The sequence below is a fragment of the Amblyomma maculatum genome, chromosome 11 (genome assembly GCF_055883805.1).
Source record: "Amblyomma maculatum isolate TAMU_Amacu chromosome 11, ASM5588380v1, whole genome shotgun sequence".
Classification (NCBI taxonomy): Eukaryota; Metazoa; Arthropoda; class Arachnida; order Ixodida; family Ixodidae; genus Amblyomma; species Amblyomma maculatum.
This window is the reverse complement of record NC_139354.1, coordinates 20096178-20118466: the sequence shown is the minus strand read 5'-3', so window position 1 is coordinate 20118466 and position 22289 is coordinate 20096178. Positions and strand designations below refer to the sequence as shown.

The 22289-nt window shown below is 44.9% G+C and overlaps 1 protein-coding gene across 5 annotated transcripts in view; it reads left to right on the top strand.

Moving 5' to 3' along the window:
* The window catches only part of LOC146173025 (uncharacterized), a 45470-nt gene that overhangs the window by 11637 nt on the left and 11544 nt on the right, over positions 1–22289 (top strand). For 4 of the 5 annotated variants that reach the window (XM_084583617.1, XM_084583619.1, XM_084583618.1 and 1 more), the window contains exons 5-11: positions 2965–3162; positions 4713–4814; positions 7316–7523; positions 8692–8864; positions 9841–9973; positions 12095–12223; positions 13740–21253. In XM_084583617.1, coding sequence (XP_084439743.1) covers positions 2965–3162; positions 4713–4814; positions 7316–7523; positions 8692–8864; positions 9841–9973; positions 12095–12223; positions 13740–21253 — 8457 coding nt within the window. The remainder of the gene's footprint in view (positions 1–2964; positions 3163–4712; positions 4815–7315; positions 7524–8691; positions 8865–9840; positions 9974–12094; positions 12224–13739; positions 21254–22289) is intronic. The other variant, XM_084583620.1, reaches the window with a different exon arrangement.

The window sequence follows — 22289 nt, the reverse complement described above, 5'->3', positions numbered from 1 at the left end:
TTTGAAAGATTTATGGACACAATACTTCGTGGCCTCAAGTGGGAAATCTGCATGTGCTATTTAGACGATGTTGTTATTTTTGGCCGGACTTTTACTGAACATAACACGCGACTCGCTGTTGTGTTAGATTGCCTACAGAAGGCTGGCCTTGTCCTGAATTCTAAAAAGTGCCGTTTTGGTGAACGTCAAGCGCTGGTACTCGGGCATCTCGTCGACCGCGATGGAGTTCGGCCAGATCCACAGAAGACTGCAGCAGTTGCAGCATTCCAACGACCACAGACTCAAAAGGAGCTCCGCAGTTTTCTGGGCCTGTGTTCCTACTTTCGACGATTCATTCCAAGGTTTGCCGACGTCGCCTACCCTCTGACATCCCTTCTACAAAAGGACATCCCTTTCGACTGGACCTCAGATTGCGACGCGTCTTTCCGCCAACTAATGTTTCTGCTAACGTCACATCCCATACTACGGCACTTCAACCCCTCCGCTCCGACTGAAGTCCACACTGATGCAAGTGGGATTGGTGTTGGCGCTGTGCTTGTGCAACGTTCGACAACAGGCGAGCATGTAATTGCGTATGCAAGCCGTTCCCTCAGCAAACCTGAGCGTTACGGAGCAGGAGTGTCTCGCTGTAGTTTTCGCTGTTCAGCGGTTTCGGTGCTACCTATATGGACGCCATTTCATGGTTGTGATGGACCATCATGCCCTGTGTTGGCTTGTCAACCTTCGTGATCCATCTGGTCGTCTGGCACGCTGGGCCCTTCGTCTGCAAGAGTACGACTTCACTGTTTCGTACAAGAGTGGCCGCAAACACGCCGATGCAGACTGTCTTTCACGCCTTCCTCTTCCTACGACCGAATGTGACTCTGGTGATTTCGATCATTACATCGCCTCCGTCGTGCCCGAGTTTCCCAACGCCTCGGCTCTGCGGACTGCGCAAGAGACCGACATAAGCCTCGAGCCCCTGCTTGCGGAGGCGCGGGATTCCACTGCTTCCAGTCCGTTCTGTCTCCGTGATGGCCTTTTGTACAAAAAGGCTTACTCAAGCACCGGTACGAATTTTCTGCTTGTGGTTCCCGAGAGCTACCGCTCGTGCATCTTACGCGCCATGCACGACGACCCCACTTCCGGTCACCTGGGCTCTGCAAGAACGCTCCATCGTGCCTGCGACCGGTTTTATTGGCCAAAGATGCGCCAGACAACTGAGCGATATGTGGCGAGCTGCACTGAGTGCCAACGACACAAACGCCCTACGTCCACGCCACAGGGCCTGCTGCATCCTGTGACTCCACCACGTGGCGCATTTGAGAAAATCGGAATCGACCTTATGGGTCCCTTCCCGAAGTCATCCGACGGAAATCGTTGGATCGTGGTTTGTGCCGACTACCTCACCCGCTACTGCGAAACGGCAGCTCTTCCTTCAGCCACCGCTCACCACGTGTCCCTGTTCTTGCTCCGTTCTGTGATCCTCCGCCATGGACCTCCGCGAGTGATCATCAGTGACCGAGGTCGGCAGTTTATGGCAGATGTTGTGGAAGAGCTTCTTCGTTTGTGTGCGTCGCATTTTAGGCATTCCACACCATATCACCCTCAAACCAACGGCTTGACGGAGCGCACAAACCGCACACTCACAAACATGCTATCTATGTACATCGCATCTGACCACAAGAATTGGGATACTATACTGCCATTTATAACGTTTGCATTCAACACCGCAACCCATGAGACTACTGGCTACAGCCCGTTCTTCCTGCTATATGCCCGTCCTCCTCGGTATTGTCTAGATACCATTCTTCCTTACTTTGTCCATGATGAACCGTGCATTGCGGAAACTCTTTGTCGAGCCGAAGAAGCTCGCCGTCTTGCCCGTTTGCGAATTCTCGCTTCTCAAGAGCGTTCAAAAGCTCGGTACGACAGCCGGCATAACCATGTGTCTTACGCCCCTGGAGATTTAGTGTGGCTTTGGCGACCTCTCCGAAAGCGTGGTTTAGCGCAGAAAATGTTGGCGCATTACGCTGGCCCTTACGTTGTGCTTGAACGCGTCAGTGAAGTGAACTACCAAATAGCACGTATGACAGCAAGTGGTCGTCGTTCAGTCAGAACTGAAGTTGCCCATGTCGCCCGGATGAAGCCGTGTCACTCTCGTGGAAACGAATAACTACCTCGCCCGGGGGGCTTCGTCTGCAAAGGGGGAAAATGTAACAGTACGGAAGAAGATGAAGTTTAGAAGACAAGTGAAGGAGAAAGACGTTGAAAAAGGACTCTCGTGCCGGACGCGCGGCCGTTGACCAGCTGAGCTCCCTACCCTATCGTCTTGTAGTTCAGCGCTCCGACGTCTTACCCCCTTCGTAACAATATGGTAGAGTTGGTAATATATGTTAGCCAGGCAGTATAAACCAAACGTTGTTTATATTTAGCATGGACAAGTACACACATAAGGGATTGCCACAGGCCAAGTGCTTCTCTGTCGGGACAAGTGCTGTCATGTGACAATCCTTCCTTTGTGTCCTTGGTTGTTTCACCCGAATTAACCTAAAATGACAGCGGGTTTCATCTCCAACTAGCGCAGCTATCTGTACTCCTAAGTGGTGGTGTAATTCAGGTGGCATATTCCATGCAGTTTACACCCAAAGTGGTTTAACCCAAGTAAAATACTCAGGGTGTTGTAATCTGGGCAATCCAGATGGCATAATCCATGCAGTTTACACCAAAGGTTGTGTAACCCAAGTAAAATACTCAGGGTGGTGTAACCTGGGCAGTCGTACAATTTCTGTTGTATAATTCGTGGGATACAATCTGTAGAGTTAAATTTTGGTGTTGTAAACCAAACAGGCAGTCTGGGACGATGTTATGGGCTGATGAGAGGCAGATATTATCTTACTGCTTTGTACTCGAAGGGAAGGATGTCGAGTCCTGGAGTTTTCTTTCTGCGTGACTGTGTGGTAATGACGGGCTGACTCTGTGCAGTCCTCTAGCCAGAGGCAGGATGGCATTGGGAGCAGCACGAAGGAGGAAGAGCGGTTATATGCCCAGATGGTTTACAAGGACTCCAAGATTCTGGAGCTCAACAACCAGATTCTGGAGTTGGAGCGGCGCATCTTGGATCTACAGGAGAACCTCCGCGAGAAGGACCAGGTTCTTCAGGCACGCAGCAAAGCCATCCAGGTTCGCACCTCTTACGCATTCTTACATGTCTCTTACGCGTCTCTTACGCATCTCTTTTGCATTTTTATTGAAATTGGATTTTTTAATCATACGGTAAATAAACAGCAGGCATTGCCTGCACCCTTCCCTTGTGCAGGGCTAGTTGGGGCCTGTATAATGATAATCGGAGAGACATGCCCTGCCACAGTGGTGTAGTGGTTAGGAACCTCAACTGCTGGGCCCAAGGATGAGGCATCCAATTGCAGTTACAACGGCTGCCTTTAAACGCAGGCGAAAAGTGCCCATGGGCTGTGCGATGTCAGTGCACGTTAAAGAACCTCAGGTGGTCTAAATTCCTGGAGCCCTCCACTGCGGAGTCTTTCATAGTCTGAGTCACTTTGGGACATTAAACTCCATAAACCAAACCGAACCAATCAGAGAGATAATAATGCAGATACACAAGTTCAATAATAGTAGTGCACTGGAATGTGTAGAAATGAAGATACCCCAAAAACACAAAAACCCAAGCATATGAAAGATATTCACTGGTACCTGTTGGTTGTCAGCTACTCAGGTATATAGTTATGCGCAAAGCTTAAGTGTTGGTTGTCCATTTAGTCTGCTTTTATTGTCACATTGGAAATATTGAATATGTGATGTTCTATACCTGCAAGCATTTATGCTTGTTGAAATGCTGTTGCTCCAATGGTGTCTTGCCCTTTAGAGAAGCTTGCATGAAAATCTCATAGGTGTTATAGTCCGACAAATTTATATTTCTTGTAGTAATGATGTATTTAGAACTTACTATAGATTTATGAAGTGTGTTTGGTTAATTTTGTGTATATTATTGGAGGCTATTGATTTTTCATTGATCAGGTATTGTGCACATGAGGAACTAAACTTAGGGCAAATCACAATCAGCGTGTAGTGTGTCACTTCACAGTTTTTAATTCGCAATCGCTCTTGTTGCAGGGAACAGCAGGTCTTTTGTATAACTGTAAATTTGTTGTTGTTTACTACAGTGCTAACTTTTGGTTATGCAGGTCGAATTTGAGTCGGGGTATTCATTTATATGCGGGAACTTTTCATTTCGTTTGAACGAAGCTCATGTTGAATGACCTGTCAGACTTATAAAATGTGTCATACATCTCATCTGTGTTCCAAATAAGTATGTCATTCTCAAATTTGACTAGACAAAATTTCTGCATTTTTTTCAACATTCTTCGTTGAGTATAAATCACATTTCTGTTGTTGATAGCATCTTTTCTATATTTCTGCAATTCTTGTATGCTGCTGTAATTGTTATAATATTCTGAACTTGTAAATATTGCTTAGCTTTCTCTAATCTGACTAGACAAAATTTCTGCATTTTTTTCGACATTCTTCGTTGAGGTTTTATTTCTTTTTTTATAATGTTTCTTTTTTTATATATATATTCACAATATAATTTCACGAGTGTGCAATTCTGGTCTAAGTCAACACTGGCTATGGCTGACGCTGGCCAGTAATGGTGTGTGATAACAAGCCAGTGTAGTGTGTCTCACATTCGCCGTTGCTCTGTGGCTGCACAGCTCATGACTGAAGACCTGAGTCTTCGAAACAAGACCACCGTTGATGACTTGGACGACACTCGGGCTGAAATGCGCCAAATGCAGCAGAATTTTCTGGAGCAGGTAAAAACGAGGTCCAGCAAGAGTGCCGGGCACCTTAGGTCACCTTATTATGCCTACACGCTCTAGCCCTCCTTTATGCCTTCAAGTCGTCTTGCTTCTTCTGCATTATGCATTAGTATCTGGCTTTATTTCATGTTTTTGGCTGCTTGTCTCAGTCCTACGCTCAAATGTAGGCCTCCCTTCAGCTGGCATAAGTCTCCGACATTCCTTAGCTCAGCTTGTGAAACTGGCTTGTCTTGTCTTGGCTCTTTGGGTGTGCATATTGATGACGCAACCTCTGTGCTCTCATTACACTCTCAGCCTTGCTAGATTTGACTTGTGTCTGGCTTTAGCCATGTGATGCTCTTTGTCTTGCGGTTCACATTTCCCCTTTAATGCATCTCCATCTTTCATCTGCTTTATTCACGGCCTGTACTTTTCCTTCCTTCTGCCTTAGTCTCTGTTGCCTGTCTCCCAACTTTATGTAATTTTGATTACTGCCTTGAACATTTCCATTTGGACACTTTGCACCTTTCTGCCTCACTGCTTTTCCACTTTGGTGCAGGTAATCTGTGCTAACTAAAATTTTTTAACTAACTTGAAGTGAAAGAGCATTGGCCAAAGTCAAATAGCCCATGTGCTTGCCGTTTGTTGGACTAGTTAATAATTGTTCATTTTTCATTATAAGCACGAAACACTCACAGACATGATGAAGGAGTACTGGACTGAGTTCCACTCACAACTGCTTTATTTGGATGCAAAATGTGCATATACATGGCCGTCATACACGCAGAGAACACCAACTTGCTTCAGGTTAGATATGATAAATAATGGGAGAATTAATTTTTCGTGGAAATTGATTTTGAAGTGTCACTGACGCAGATGAAATTTCTTTCTTTTTTTTTTTTCAATAAAACATGCCTCAATTAATTTTATTGCTTTTTTGTTTCTCCACAATTTGCGCACCGGCAAAATGTGGCCCAGAAGAGTGTGACGGGCAGGATAAATTTGGACCCTCTTTGTCACTGAAATAATGCTACAGAAAATGAGGAGAAAGGCAGTTAGAGCTGGGGAAGATGTTCCCCAAGAAGAGTTAGTGAGACCTGTGGTGTTGCCCTAAGTGCACAGTTTGGCCCGCATTTTATAGGAGGTTGTGAACAAGCATGGTGCACCGCTTGTCCTTTCAGCTCCAAGGAAGCTCGCAGGCCTCTGCTCCCATATCAAAAGAGGAGAAAAAAAAGAGAGAGAGAATATGGCACTAATTGTGGGGGGGGGGGGGGGGGGGGGAAGGGAAGGGGGGTGCACTTTTTATGAAGTGTGCCGAAGGGACGATACATGGAACTTCCCTCCTGTACAGCCATTCTTATATAGGGCAAACAGGGCGCTGCAATAATGAGCAAATCAAGGAGCATGAAATAAACATTGAGCAAGATAAAGAGGGCCCAAGCGTCTGCTGGAACATATAAGGCTCTGCCCGTCACACTCTTGTGAGCCATGTTTTGCTGACATGTTGAATCTGTCTACAAATAAAAATACCAATGCTAAGGAATTAATCGAAGCATATTTTATAAAAAAAAAGATAAGATGAAGCATGTGCACCAATGATGCGTTCACATCACTTTCCGAGCACAGCTATTCCTCCCATTCTTTATCATATCTAACCAGAAGCGAGATGGTATTCTTTACAAGTATGACAGCTATATATATGTGTGCTTTTGTCCCCCCAAAAAAGCAGTAGTGAGTGGGTCTCAGTCCTGCCTTCCTGCCTTGTGTCTGTGTGTGTTTCACGCCTTTAATCAACGAAGAGCCCATACGTTTTTACTCAGATCAGCTTCTCAGCTTTTCGTTGCAAATAAACCTTGCCCTATTGTTATGAGGCAGTCACTTTCAGCTAGCAACAGCCTCAAGGGCACAGCTAAAGTTCGGGTGATAAGCGTCGGTGCCACACTGAGCTGCTAGTGTGTTCTGAGCACTTCAGAGGTACTCTCAGTAAGTACCTGAGCCGAGTATGTTGAGCATGAGAAGCAGGTTGACAATATACTAGCTTGAATTACAAAGAAAGAATTGACATAGGCAGGTCATGTGCTGTGAAAAATAGATTGTAGATTATCCCTTAGTCTAAGGGAATGGATTGCAAAAGGAAGGTAGCATAGCGTGGGCAGTGGAAGAAATGGCAAGCAGGTGAGATTACCATGTTTTCAGGGCTGATGTGTCCTTAGCTTGTGGGACACAGTTAACTAGTAAGGGGATAAGATAGAGGCCTATGTTTTGGTGTGGATGTCTGATGATGATGACTGCCTTTGTTGTAGTAATGGTGGAGAGTAGTATTCGCCTCTGCACTCATTGAAGCTTTGGTAGTGCTGCAAGTAAGAGTACTGCAATGGAGCATGGGTCTCTTGTAGGAAATGCCTCCACCGCTACACACTCCCTTTCAGCTGCTTACCGAAATGAGATGAACCACGCGGATGCCCGCCCTTTTGAAATTCTTTAGGCTCTTTCTCGAAAGAAAATCTTTTTCACAGGAGATGTCGTGGAAGCAAAGGGAAGCATCCCTCACTGCCGATCTTGACTCAAACAAGAACCGGGTGGTCGACCTGGAGGAGGGCTTCCGAAGGCTGGAGTCCACGAGGTTCCAGCTGGCAACGCACAATGCGGAGCTGCAGGAAAAGGTGGTCCGGCTCCAGGAGACAGTGGACAAAGTGAAGGCAGAACAAGTCGCCGCTTTCCAGGGTGCATGTCCTTTCCACAAGGGTGTACAAAACATTAGTATAATATGCTGTCACCATAATGAATCTACGTGGGCCCAGTAAATAATTCATAATTTCATATCTTTGACTGTTTAATTTGCTTCAACTCTAAAATGTCAGCCTGTCCCAAGAACTGGAATAACAGCAAATGAATAAGTGCCCAAAATATCATAGCTTTCATGTGCCTCATGTGAGCTGAACTAAACTTTGATGTCATAGTCACCATTCATGTGCTGAAACTGAAGCAGCGTAAAAAAATTAGAAAAATTAAATTAAATTATTTATTTGGTGCAAGTGAATGTTATGTGTTGGTTTATGTTTGCTAATGTGTTGCAAATCATGCAAAGAAAGAACATATAACTAAATTTGTTCTCTGTACTCATTTCAGGCCTCCTGTTAGCATCACTACATGAAGGGCAGATTAAAAACCTTAGGAGAGCTCATATCTTATAACATCTAATCTTTCTTTATTATTTAATCATTTCACCCCTTTAACAATGCTAATTGGGGTGTGAAAAGTCATAACTGCCAGCTTAATAAATAAGCAGTGCCATTTGCTGGTAGAAATAAAATGTGATGGTCATCTCTCACACACCATGTGCGAGTTGTGGCATTTTTAATGATAGCATAAAACGAAGTGAATTGTCACTTATCTTCATGCAGTTCTGGATTTGGCTTTGCATTTAGCTTCAAACGTATACTTGCACTATTTTTCAAGTGTTCATAGTTATTGGGTCCTTTAAAAGTTGTGACTTTGAAGGAATTGCGATTTTGAACCATTTTCAAAAGTGAGGATGAGTTTCTAGAACCTATTACACTTTATATTAAAGTTACATAGTACTTCTATATATCAGCTGAATGTCTGATGCTATACTTTACTGGAGTGCATAGCCTTATTTTCAGAACTTTGTTATCTAGAGCATAGTAAACTTCATATAGAGTACTCGTTTCAAGGCTATATTGCCTTTCATCTATTCAACACTTTAGTCTCATTGGGCAACAGAACGAGGGACATGATGATTTTGCAGTTTTTGTGCTGAAAGGTAATGAAGTATTGGAAGGTTGAGGAGTGTTAGTCAAGTGGTAATTACAGCTTTTTCCTTTACTATAGCGTGACTGCTTTGTTGACCCTTTTGCATGCTCACCAACAGCCAAGGTTGACTCCCTCAGCAAAGAACTGGAGGAGAAAACAACGGCCTTGGAGGAAACACGGAAGACTCTCAAGGAAACGACCAAAGAGATGGACGCCAAGATACTCAAAGCAAGGGCACTGGAAAGGCGTAGAGCCAAGCAATTCGAACGTGAACTCAACGAACTCAAAAAGGTGTGCATATTGCTTGATGTGGCTGGACAACTATTTCTTAAGCTGCAATTGTATATTGTTTTTGTTCTACAATAAGGTCTTTTTTTGTGTGTGTGTGTATGTTTGCAGAGGCAGAAAGCAATCCACTTCTTTAGCTTAATAATTTTAGCCATGTAGGAGTTGTTGCATTCTTACTGGCTAGTAACATGTCGAAGCAGGTTAACCGAGCACAACTTTCCAATTTGCTTAGACTTGCTGAGGAAGAGAGATAAATTTTTGGTTGTGGGATCAATATCTACAATGTTTTTTATGCAACTGTCGTCGTAAAGCTCTTGAGACTATGCTGTCACTCTAGACTTGCTGCTTTTAATTTTATGTGCAGATTATCAGGGTTGTGTGGCTTGCGAAGATGGCATGTGTGGTTTTAGATGACTGTTCAGAGTCGCTCCAATTGAGCATTTATATCTGTCTCATAAATTATATTCCCTCTGAGAACCACGCGTAACTCTTTCAATCTGTTTAGCCATCTTCCCCTCATTCTACCCTGAATCATAACTCTTTTTCCACAGTTAGAAAGTTTCCAGGTCTGCAAGCACAAGACTGTTCTCTTATGATTTCACTGGTCTGCCCTTCATCACTGTCATTCAGTGCTGACATAAATTTGATGACGACGGTTATTATAATAATGACTAATGTGAGATGTTAGTAATCACTGTCATCACAATTGTCATGCTTAACTGGAAGAGTTTAGCAATGAAGAAATTTCTAACAAGTTTCTGGTTATCGTTATCACCATCAGCTTGACTGCATCCTCTTCAGTTAACCGTGTCTTATGCTAGCTGCAGCCACCTAACTGCCCACAAAATTCATAATTTCATCTTCCCACCTAACTCTGCCATCCCCTGCTACAGTTTTGGCAATTCTGGTAATCAGTGCCTGGCCTGTCCTTGAAAGCCACACACCGATATCCCTACGAGCAGTCATCTTCCCATTCCAGGGGAAAACTCCGGACGTGGGAGCATCGCCATCGGAGGTCACGACCCTTCAGCAGCGTGTCGCAGAATTGGAGGAGGAGAAAGGTGCGCTTCAGCTCAAAGCCCTGGAGATGGAAGATGCTCTCTCGTCCCAAGGTTCTTTTTTTTTTTTTTTTAATCTCCCCCCCATTGGCTCATCTCATCAGCACAGGTTCATTCATCTCGTGTGGGCTTGAAATCGAAGCTATTTTCGAAGGCGGTGGAGAAAAACCTTCTAGAAGCTTAGTCATCTCTCTGTAGAGCTCTCAGTCTCTCTAGTCTTTTTAGCTTAGGGTATCCCAGTCAGTGTTGCCAACCCAAAAATAGAAAACCCGCAACAAGATATCCGGAAATCCACTAAAACTGCTAAATTCAATATTTGCATTAAAAAGCTATTTTTTACGCAGTTTAGTTTGCTATATAGTCTTTAAACAATATATATTCAATATTATAGATATATTCTAAAGATCTTTTTTTCTTCTTTGAGTAGAAACGAATTTGGATCAGTTCTGTAGGCTTAAATTTAAGTTGCAAAGACACTTCTTTCTTTCCTGACTACAAACTGTATACTGCAAGCACTATATGCAATTTGCCCATGTTAGGAGCCCAATTCAGCAAATTAAGATGCGATTTGGCATATCTGTTCACATTAGGTTCCGTGTTTATATTAGATAACGTTCAGGTGACAGAACATGCGTTGAACCTTTCCGTTCTACCAGAGCAGCATCAGCAAGGGTAGAGGAATCTCGGCTAGCTTGGAGGAGGGATTTAGGTCAGAAGAATCCCTAATTGTTAATGTCGTCTCAGAAGTCTACTGTGCTCCCGCTGTTGTTCCAGCTGGCTCCACCGCAGTTTAATAACAGCCGTTATTGCCCGCTACGGTCATAAATTCCATAAGGGGCAACCCCGACTCTTTACTAGTAGACAATGAGGTTCATTTGCATTTGAAACTTCCAGTACTCGGCAGCAGTACACTCGACAGTTGCATTAATAAATGTCGCATAAATGAATTACTGACATTCTAGTGGAAATCATACTTCCGCTGTGATACAGGGCTATCTGATTCATTTTAACCATCAGCTAATATGAACAAACATTTTGATCCTCTCAGTATGAAATAGTTGTAAAGAGCCCTGCGTTAATTCAAAGGCTGAATAATCTGGACGAAATATTTTGCTCGCTTTTGAGTTCAGGGCATTACTGATGTATGCGAAACAACTCGAATAAAATGCATATCGCAAACAGGTTAGAGAGAGCCGTGTTATTTTTTTGTGCTTATTTCATGCTTTCTCTTCTATTTGTTCTGTCTAATAATTCTTTATATAATAACCTTCGATTTTCTACTCAGGCAGGTCTTATTGTTAATGAGCTGAGTTTGCACGACTTGAGGTTAGTTTTGGAAAATGCTTTAGAGTGTTTAGAAAGCTTGTTATATTAACATGTTATTTTGTGTCTTACCGCTGTCGTATAAGCTGGTCAGGTCCATGTAAGTCCTGTTCAGACCTTTCTTTCCCAAAGCCTGGCTGCACATACTTAATCAGTTTTACATGCTAATTTCAAATATGTAATCACTCTTCTGATATATCAATTCGCTATTGAAACATTCAGCATTTTCACTCCTTTGTTTACAGAAACAATAGAGGAAATACCACCTATCAGAAAACTATTATTAGCATGTGGCTAGATAGTATACAGTATAAGAAATATAATATAGGAATTACTTTTTTGATTAAGGTAATATCAGTCATTTTACAACTTGTTGAATTTTGATTTTGGGAAGAGTGATTTATGAGCCACATAAATTAGAATGCACAAAAAAATGTGAAAAATAAACAAAATGAGAAATCTGTTTCCAATAATGTGTAGTTTAATCACCCAGGAGCATCCTGCAATAAAAATTATTCCTTTATCTGCTCTAGATGCGACTATACCCTTTTTGTAAACTAAGCAAACTGCGATAAACTTGGGTTTTGAGAAAACGAGAAAAAGTGAACTGCAATGGTATTTATTCAGTTCATTTGTGCCTTATAAAGTTGAATTAATGGCCCAGGTAGTGAATTAATTAGATGGTATCCAGGAGATGGGCCGTAGGTTTTCAAAATGTCATTTTCAAAAAGTCGCTTTTTTTTTTTTTTTAACTTTTTGGCCCATAAAAGCCCTGTCTCCCATTAAATTGAGGGCTCACACCACCGCTTATGTGGTTGAAAGTGCGTCACACACCTGATTTCTGTTTCACAGCCACTAAGCTGGAGGAGATGGCATCCAAGGACCGGTACATTGATGAACTCAAGGGCCTGGTGAAGGCAGCGCGGGATGAGAAGATCTCACTCGAGGTGCAGGCCGCCCAACTCGAAGAACACAAAGATCGTGAGAACCTCTGTTTCCTTTACTTTTTCTTTTTTTTGGTCATCTGTTTGACGCAAAGTTACGGCTTGGCATGCTCACTTACCTGTGCTCATTCCACATGTGCACGCATAGTTTCATTTCATGCGCGCTATAATAATAATAATTGGGCCTCGCCGTGACGGTGCAATGGCTAGGGCGCTCTACTGCTGTGTATGAGGATGCGGGATCGAATCCCAACTGCAGGGGCCACTTTTCAGTGGTGGTGAAAAGCAAGGCACCCGTGTACTGTGCGATGTCGGTGCACGTTAAGCAGCCCCAGGTGATCGAAATTTCCGGAGCCCTCCACTGCAGCATCTCTCATAGTCTGAGTTGTTTTGGGGCATTAAACCCCACAAACCAAACCAAACCAAATAAAAATTGGTTTACATGAATGAAAAGGCGCTGTATCTCTTGTTGCTGTGGACACTTGCCCAACATAGAAATGCACCAAATCAGGAGGTCCATGGTGACCTGGGATGGTCACCTTGGAGGGCAGAGAAGCTAGCAGCAAGGTAGAATTTTACCAGTGATTGAAAGAGAGGGGTGGGAGGAGGAAAGCTAGGAAAGTTTTCAGTTACCTGTACACGAGGAATGTTCACACAGAATGGAGAAAGTGAATAAGAAAATTGGCAAACATATATTTGGAGAGCAGGTGGGAGACCAGACAAAAATTGTCGGCTAAAAAAAAGGGTAGAGAAACACAGAGCGGTCTTTGGAAAGCAGAGATGCTTACAAAAATCAGCACTGGAAATGTACAGAACATTCAAGCAGAAAATAGCCAAAGAAAGCATTTACAATAATTTTTGGATAGCTCCTTGTTGTTCAAGGCTAGTGCAGGAGTGTTGCAGACTAAGACGTACTAAGTACAGTAGCAAGAGATAGAAACGTTATGCGATGCTTGTGGAGGAGAGGAGGAAATGGCGGAACACATGATAATTTTCTGTAATGGGTTCCACCCTACAGTTCAAGGCAACTGGATTGATTTAGCCAAAACATTGGGGTTCAGTCGCAATAGAGGAAAAATGCTTTTAACGGGTAGAAATAACCAGACATAGGTTATTTAATTGACGGCTGAAATCAGGGCAAGTACTGGCTCAAAACCTAATGACCAATGTATATTGCACAAAATGCCCATGGCTCAATTTCAAAAAGGAGTGAGCTAGCCCTCTTTCATTTTGGTGGATTTATTGTCCAGGTAATAAATTCCACACATTTCCAACTTTTCTTGAAAGCTTATAACTGTCTTCAGGAGTGTCACTGCATGGTACTGTTTGAGGAGAACTTGAATGTATTGCTATTGTTGAAAAAAAACAATGCAGCTTTATAAAAGGTCTTGCACTGAACTTTTCTTGATAGAGCTAACGTGGACGTGAAAGGGTTGAAACACATGCCGAGTCATCCTAAGTCAGACCTCATGCTGTCATAGAAGGTACAGCATCTTTACTGTATGAATTGTTTACCTGAACATTAAATTCTTTTTTTTTTTTTTTATTTGCAGTCGAAGAACAGAAAATGCGAGAACTGCAGCTTGAACTAGAGGCACTGAAGGCAGCTGGCGAAAGTTCCGCACCGGCCTTGCAGCAAGAATTGAAAGCAGCTCTGGAAGAAGAGGTCAAGAAATTGCTTATGCAACACGAACAGGACTCTTCAGTTATCACTGAGCTCCAGCAGAAGCTTCAGCTGACAGAAGGGCAGTTGGCGTCAGCTATCACGCAAGCAACCGAGTTGGATGCAAAGCTTCAAAAAGCAGTACATGACTTGGAAGAGAAGACCCATGAACTTGAAAATCTCACCAGAGTTCACGAGGAAGAACGATCTGAAGCAGCGCTGAAATCCAGCAAGATACAAGAACTGGAAACACTTTTAAAAGATGCCCAAGAAAGGCTTGAAGCAAGCACGTCGAAAGCTCGCGAGAGTGAACGGGCATGCGAAGTATTGCGGATAAGCTTGTCAGCGAGCACGGGCGAGGCCGACAGGTTAAGACAAGCATTAGAAGACAACTCCACACACCTGCAGAAAGCACTCGAAGACCTGCGCATCGCTCGAGACGAAAGGGACCGAGCAGGCTTGGCACTGCAATCCATGCAAGAGCAGCTTGAGCACCATGTGATGTTATTTAGAGAAAACAATCAGCATGCTGACGACAATGTCACAATGCTGACGGCACAATTGGAGGACCTTCAGAATATACGTACGGAGCTGGAAAGAGTGCAGGAACAATTACAGGCAAAACAAAGCGAAGTTGATGAGATCTCCGCCCGTGAGAGTCAACTACGATCCGAACACGAGAAACTCATTAGTGGATACGGACAGCTGAACACTGCCATCAAAGATGTGCTTGCTCACATAGGCGCAATGACAATGGACGAAGTTAAGGTCGTCTGGGATCGCTCCATTTTAGAAAAAGAAAACATTATTACTGGGCTGCGTCAGGAACTAAGCGAAGCTGTAGCAAGGAGCGAGCAGTTGATGTTTAAGACTGAACAACTGGAGGAGGCACTGAAAGATGTCGATTTGTTGAAGACTCAGCTCACTGCCGTAAACGCCTGTCTAGAATCTTTGTCCGTCAAATCGCTCGAGGAGCTCAAGTCCAGATGGAATGTTCTGCACGAAAACCTCGACTTGCTTTCTCAGTCACAGAAAGTAGACAAAGAAGAACTGAACAGTCGGATCAAGCAGCTAGTTGATGAGAAGGCTGAACTTCAACTCGCTATTGAAACAAAAGAACATCAGGTGTCAGAACTCTCAGCTGAAGTCGACAGACTGAGACTGCTTGGAGAGGAGTCTGGTAAGATCATTGCAGAACGAGAATCAGCATTGTCAGAAGCTCTCCGTAGCATTGAAGAACTTCAGTCTCATCTCGACGCGGAGCACCTTAAGACGGAGTCTAAGGTTTCAACACTGCTTGAGCAGTGCTCTGACCTCGAGAGGGAAGTTTCGTCTCTCCAGTTGAAGGTTGAAGAGAGAGAACAGTCAATACTCGACCTGACAGGACGTCTCAACGCAAAAGAAGTAGAGCTTCAAGACAGTGCGCATAGCTTTGCTTTTCAAGAAGCGGCACTGAAGGAATTGGTCGAGGGGTCCAAGAAACAGTTTGAGGCCAAAGAGAAAGACCTATCGGAAGCAACTAGGGAAGTCACATTCCTGCGAGAAAGGCTGCAAGCTAAGGAAGAAGAGATGTCATTGGCCCAGTCTGAGCTTACCAGCTTAGCAGACACTCTTGAAAAAGTTAGGTCTGAAAACAAGTCACTCGAAAATAGGCTCAAGAAAATGCATAAGAAAACGGAAGCAGTCAGCTCTAAGTCTAGAGAGACTGAATCGTCTCTCAAGAGTGTTCAGCAGGAACTTGAAACTGTTCTTTCAGAAAAAGCAGAGCTTGAGAATTCGTGCCATTCACTTAAAGAACAGCTTGCTCGACTTGAAGAGGAAAAGGGAAGCATATGTCAACAGCTCTCGGAAGTGTCTTTAACCTTGGAGACCTGCAGAGCTGAGCGTGACAGTTTTTCACGGCAGGTCGAAGAGTCACAGGTCCGACTGTCCAGCTTGGAATCAGATCAACTAGGCAGGGAGACTGAAATGCAAGACACTGTGAACAGATTACAAATGGAAAAAGATGACCTGACTCTCCGGATTCAGCAGCTTGATGAAGTGCTTGCATTCAAGAGCAAGGAAAACGAAGAATTATCAGAAAAGCTTTCTCTTGCTGGAGAACATCTCAACAAAGTAACCCAGCGAAATCAGCAGCTTGAAGAAAAACTTGATGATGTAAATCGGCAAAATAAGCGCCTTGAAGAAGAGCGCTGCCACTTCGCTGAAGAGCTTGACAAACAGACTGCGCTCTATAATAGCAAATTAGACGAGCTTCAGCAGTCATGGGACAGTGCCAAGAGTGAGCTCATTCAAGCCACGAAAGAACTTGAAGGTAAGCATCAGGAACTTGAGGCAGCTAAGGAACAGTTGCAAGAGCTGCAGCAGTTGTACGAGAGCACGAAGGAACTCAACTGTCGCCAGCTTGGAGAAATCTCAAGCCTGCAAGTCAAGGTGCAGGAAGCTGAAGATATGCTTCGGAATGAGGGTAATGAGAAGTCGCACCTACTCAAGCAGGTAGAGGGTTTGAAAGAATCTCTCTCTGCAAAAGCAGATGAGTTTGCGCAGCTGCGTGTTGCTGTGAGCTCAAAGGATGCAGAGTTGGACTCGCTGAAACAAAACGCAGAATCGCAACAGTCGGACTTGCTGGTCAAAGTCTCGGAGCTTTCACGAAACCTGCAACAGAAGACAGGCGAACTTTCATTGATTGAGACTGCGCTGCAGGAACGAGACATTCTCATTTCAAACCTCAAGGCATTGCTTGAAGAGTCTTCGCGAAGCGGGAAGGAATTGGAAGGCACAAATCGAGAGCTTGTCGCTCAAGTTCAGGCTCTTGAGGGTAAAGTCGAAGAGGTGTCAAAGCAGATTGAAACGAAAGAAGAAGACTTGCAGAAGGTGACAGAAAACCTGCGTCTGCTCGAAAACAGCCTGGAAGAGAGGCTGCAAGTAGTCTGTCAGTTGCAAGAGGCAAATAATAAGCTGACAGAAGGCAATCATGAGTTGGTCAGGGAGGTGAATGAAGCCAATGCAGCTATTGCTAGCCTTAGGGAGAAGCTGGCTGGTGAAGAGCACATTCAGGCGAGTTTCAAGTCTGAATTGGAGTCGGCAAAGTCTGAGACGAATTCCCTTGTGCCTCAACTGGAAGGGCAAAGGAAGAAGATCAGCGACTTGGAAAACCAGTTGACTGCATCTACAGAAACACAAGTGTGCCTACTGAGGGAAGTTGAAAAATTGCAACGTGAAAAACAAACAGTGAGTGACACTCTCGAGGAACTCAAAAGCAAGTTACAGGCAGCAGAAAGCGGCTTGCAGGACTCGACCGAGACAATCAACACCTTAAGAGCAGAGGTTCAGCAGCTACAAGGGTGGCAGGACAAGATGCACAAGCAGCACGAGGCAGACATTGAGGAGAGTTCGAGGGCTCTCTTGGAAAAGGAAAACCAGCTCGTCGACCTGCAAGGCCAGGTTGAAACACTGAGCAGTGAGCTTACCAAGAAAAAGGAACAGTTAGCTCGGGTATCAGCCGAAATCGAAAGCCTTGTAACCAATCACGATGTACAGCTGAGGGAACTACTTGAGGCTGAGTCGAGCGCCAGGACGGAATGCTCAAACCTTAGTGAAAAACTCTCCAACAAGGAAAACGAAGTTCTCAGTCTCATGGCACAGCTGGAAGACGTGCGCCTCGAAAACAGCCGTGCCAAGGAGCAGATTGCCATGTTTTCGAGTGAAATTCAAAATCTCATTCAGAACCATGACCAGCAGTTGAGAGAGTTTGCAGACACCAATTCAAAGTTGGAAGCGGAGGTCTCCAACTACATGACAAAGGTGGGAGAATGTGACGAGCGGATCAGAGACCTGGAAGCAAGGCTGAGTGAGCTGCATCAGGAGAATACCGCTCTCAGAGACAGAGCTGAACACGCCTCGAACGAAGTCAACGAAATGTGCCAGAGACATCATATCGAAGCTAAAAACCTCGAACTCCAAATTGAGAGGCTTCAGGAGGAGCAAGAACATCTGAAGATCATTGAGAAGGAATACCAGCAAGTAGTTGCTGAGCTGCAAAAATCAAAGGAAGAGTATCAGGTCCTGAAGGAAACCTTGAACACTCAAGGGAATCAGACGCAAGAGCTTGAAAAGACTCCAGTTGTGGAAGAAATCATTGTTCCTAAAGAGGCACAGCTTCTCTACACGACAAACTTGGAAAGCTCGGAGTCCGAGATAGCAGCGTTGCAACAGGAGCTTGACATGGCAAGAGTGGAGGCTCAGATGGCTCGGGAATCATTGCTAGACAAAGAAGAAGCCATCAGGAGACTGACTGAAGATCTTGCCATTATTAAAAGCAAGCTGGAAGAGACGGAGCAGCAGTTGAAAGGGAAGAAGGAAGAAGCCCAGCACGTTCACAGTGTTCCAGAAAATCCTCCGAGGGAAGCCCAGCAGGATGAGAGCAAGGAGTCTGCTGATGCCGAGTTGAAGAAACTCAAACTTGCCTTTAAGAAATCTAGGGGTGAGCTACGACTTAAGGTGAAAATTTTAGAAGATAGGACTAAAGAAGTAGAGAAGCTGAAAGAGCAAAACAGCAGCCTTCAGAAAGAACTAGAGCAGCTGGTTGAGACACTTGACAAGGAAAGGACCAGTCTGAAGAAATATGCTGATGACTTCGAAGAACGTGATAAACAAATTGTACAAATGGCTCAAGAGTTACAGGGCTTAGGAGGTCAATTAGCTCTTGAAGCAGAAACAAATACAAGCCTGAGCAAAGAACTGCAAACGGCTCGTGCCGAGTTGCACAGGCTCCGAACTCAAATGGAAGAACTGAATGTTCAGGGCAAGGGAACAGACCCACTTGAAAGTGAGATTCATGAGCTGAAAAAGCAGTTAGAGTCCACGACTGATGCTCTCAAGTTATTGTCTGCTGATAACGAAGCTCTGAAAGCGAGCAGTTCCCGGGACACTGAACAGCTACTGTCGGAACTGCAGTCCTCAAAAGCCGAACTTCAGCGACTGTCGGCTGAGCATGAAGATGCCCTCGATGCCAGCTTGAACCGCGAACGAGTGCTGCAAGGCGAATTGGACGCAGCCACTGATCTGATCCAGCAGCTGCATTCAGAGCATGCAGACTTTTCGCGAATGAAGAGTGAAGAATTTGGTTTGCTACAAGGTCAGCTGGAATCTCTGAGTGGAGACCTCGTGAAGCAGCTCGAGATTGTAGACTCCAAGGTGGAAGAAGCTAACGCATTGCAGAGCAAGCTCCAGACATCTCAACTTCAGCTTGAGAAGTTTTCTGCTGAGTACAGCATCTTACAGGACGTTCTTCTTCAAGAGTGTGGCGAGTGTCCACCAGGGGACATGACATTCATGGGTGGCGAATTCAGTGCCTTCGAATATCTCAAGTGGCTCCTGGAGAGCGTTAGAAAAAGGCGAGAGGCACTGGAGTCCTCGCTTGCAGAGAAGGACGAACAACTTTCCTCTCTCCAGGACAGCCACCAGTCCCTTGCAGAAAAGTTCTCGCAGACGTTGCAATGCCTAGGCGAACTCTTAATTGCGGGCATCCAGACCATTGAAGAGCCAGGCAGGCTGGAAGATGTAAAGATGGCAGTGGACTCAAAGGACCATCAAGCACTGTTACGAGCGGTCTCTGAATGTGTCACTTCCATGGCAAACACCAAACTCATGCTTTCAAAAGAGGCGGAGAACTTGAGGTTGTCTTGTGAAGAAGTGAAGAAAAAGTTAAATGAAACCACAGCTGCAAATGAGCAGTGGCAATGCAGGTGGCAGGAACTTCAAGAGAGCCTGAGAAAAGAAGAGCAACCAGCTAGTGCAGCTCAGATAACAAGACTGGACAAGTCACTTCAAACTGAGGTCGAAGATGAGCTTTTGAAAGAAAAAGGTCAAGAAGAAGCATCACTAGAAAAAGAACAAATGCTCACTCAGATAGCTGCATTGAAAGAAGAAATGGCGCTGCTGAAGGCCCAGCCATCGATGCAGGGCTCTGGTGATGGGGAAAAGCTGAACTCCGAGCTTGCCGCGACAAAGCTAAAGTCCGAAAAGCTGCTGGTAAAGTTAAAGTTGTTCAAGGAGAAGAATGACGTGCTCGTGAAGCAGTTAAACGCGCTCCGCGATTCACATGCCGAGCTTGAGCACTCTTACCAGAAGAAATCGGATGAAGTCAGTCAACTCGAGAGCCAGTGCTGCTCGCTGCAGGAAGATCTGCAGAAGGCACTCACACAAAGTGAACACGCTGAAACTCTCGCTCTAAGTTTAGAGCAGGCTACATCTAGAGCACGCGATGCTGAAACCGAATGCATTGTCCTCCGTGACAAGATTGGAGACCTGCTGGACCAGAACAGTAGGCTAGAGATAGAGTCTAAGCACCTCAAGTCCGAGCTTGCGGACCTGAAGGAACAGGCTGAGATGCTCAGTAGTGATAATGAGGCCTTCCAGAACCTTGCCGAGAACCTTAAGCGTGCGAGGCAGAACTTGGAGCAGGAGCTGAAAGCGCAGCACGAGCAGCATACCAAGACTGTCAAGGATCTGGAGAACAGGTATCAAAAGCAGCTGGAAGAGAAGAACAGTGACGAGGCGGCCACTGCGGCACTGAGGCACGACTTTGCTCAGATGCAGGAGAAGTACAACCAGATCCTGTACCGGCACCGTGACCTTGAGGAGGAGTTCCACGTGGTGGTCGAGGAGAAAAAAAAACTAGAAGCCAGGTGCACACAGCTAGCTGAAGACCTTTCGGCAGCAAACCAGGCCCTTGCGCTGATGGAGAAGCAAGCCTCTGTGGGGCACAAGACCGTCCAGGAATATGATCTTTTGAGGCAAGAGCATCAGCAACTCCAGGAGCGACTCCACCAGCTGAAGAGTTCACAGTTGAAGGCCGAAGAACGGCTAGTACAGACTGTGGGGCAGGAGTCAGCTTCTCTGAAGGCCAAGCTCCATGAGGCTGAGACAACCATAGAAGATCTGAAGGCGGCGAAAGAGCAGACGACGTCAGAAGAGGTGCGTCGTCTGCAGCAGCAGCTCAATGAACTGAGCCAGAGGCATGCCACTGTCATTGAACAGTCTCAGGCCAAGGAGGGCAAGTGGAACCAGGAGCGCAAACAGCTCAAGCACATTGAGGAGCACCTCAAGCAGGCTGCGATGGAGCTGAGCACCGAGTGCGAGAAGGTGCGGTCACAGCACGAGGAAACCCTCAAGAGCAACCAGGACTTGCGCAACCAGATGGAGCAGGTGCACAAGGACAACAAGGCACTGACGCAGCAGGTGCAGAATTGGAGGAGCTATATCAAGGACCTTGAGGGCAACCAGGCTGACGGTGGCCAGAGTGCAGAGGTGAAGAGGCTGCAGATGGAGCTGGAGCAGACGGCTACGCAGCTGCACCAGCTGGGCCTCCGAAATGAGGAGATGTCCGTAGACCTCAACAAGGTATGTGTGGGTTGAAAAAAGGGCAAAACAGCCGGAACCTTAAACTCAGCTCCATGGTCTCAAACTATCCAGTTGGTGTGTTAGAGGGTTAAAAAAAACTCTACTCACCATTCTGCAGGGACTAGGAACTGTAAGTTCGTAATTCCAGTTTTATAACACGTGTCAAATGTAAAAATGTGAAAAGTTTTCGTTTATGCTTGGAAATGTGTATTCTACATTTACAGTTTCTACATTACAGAAATTTTTTTCGACAAATGTAACTAGACAACATCAAAGGTCTAGCTGCCACAAGACACAGGAGGTCTGCTGAAAGAAAACTCATTACTAATGCTAACCCTAATGAGAAATCGACCTAAAATTTTAATGGTCCAACTATACTACTTTGGTAGCCATAGGAACATTTTTGAACTTTTATGCTGGTTTATTGCATGTGCTTTTGTGTCCTTAGTACTATTGTTTTTAGGCACTAAAAGAAATGCATAATTTGCTTTCTATTTATTCCTTTGTAGTCTTCTTAAGACCTTCATTTTTTTTTACATCTCTGTATATAGGGATCATTAGTGTAGCAGCAGAAAACTAGGTAGGCAGATGAAGTCAGGAAGTTTGTAGGGATGAAATGGATGCAGCTGCCACAGGGTCGGTTAATTTAATCACAACCCTCTCCGAGATACTGGAAGTTCACAGCTTTCCTCGCTTGTTTTTGTTGCTTGGTTTTCACTGTTTCACTGGCCTAAACAGATGCTGCAACTTTCATAAAACAAGTAATGTGTCAACTAGCTATCAAAGGAGCTCTTGATCTGTGACAGGACCTTGCCCACATTGTATGACCAAAGGATCACACTGTGCTTTTGGCTGTACGGAGGTAGGCCTCCCCGCCCCAGGTACTAATTGAAAGTGTGGTGCTAGAAGCCTTCCCCTCAACTCTAATTAAAATGTACTGACACAGTATGGTATGAAGCAGCGCTCTGCTTTCTCCTGAGAGGTGTTTGTGAGACCAAAGCACACCCTACATTAAATGCTGCCTTGTTACCGGGTG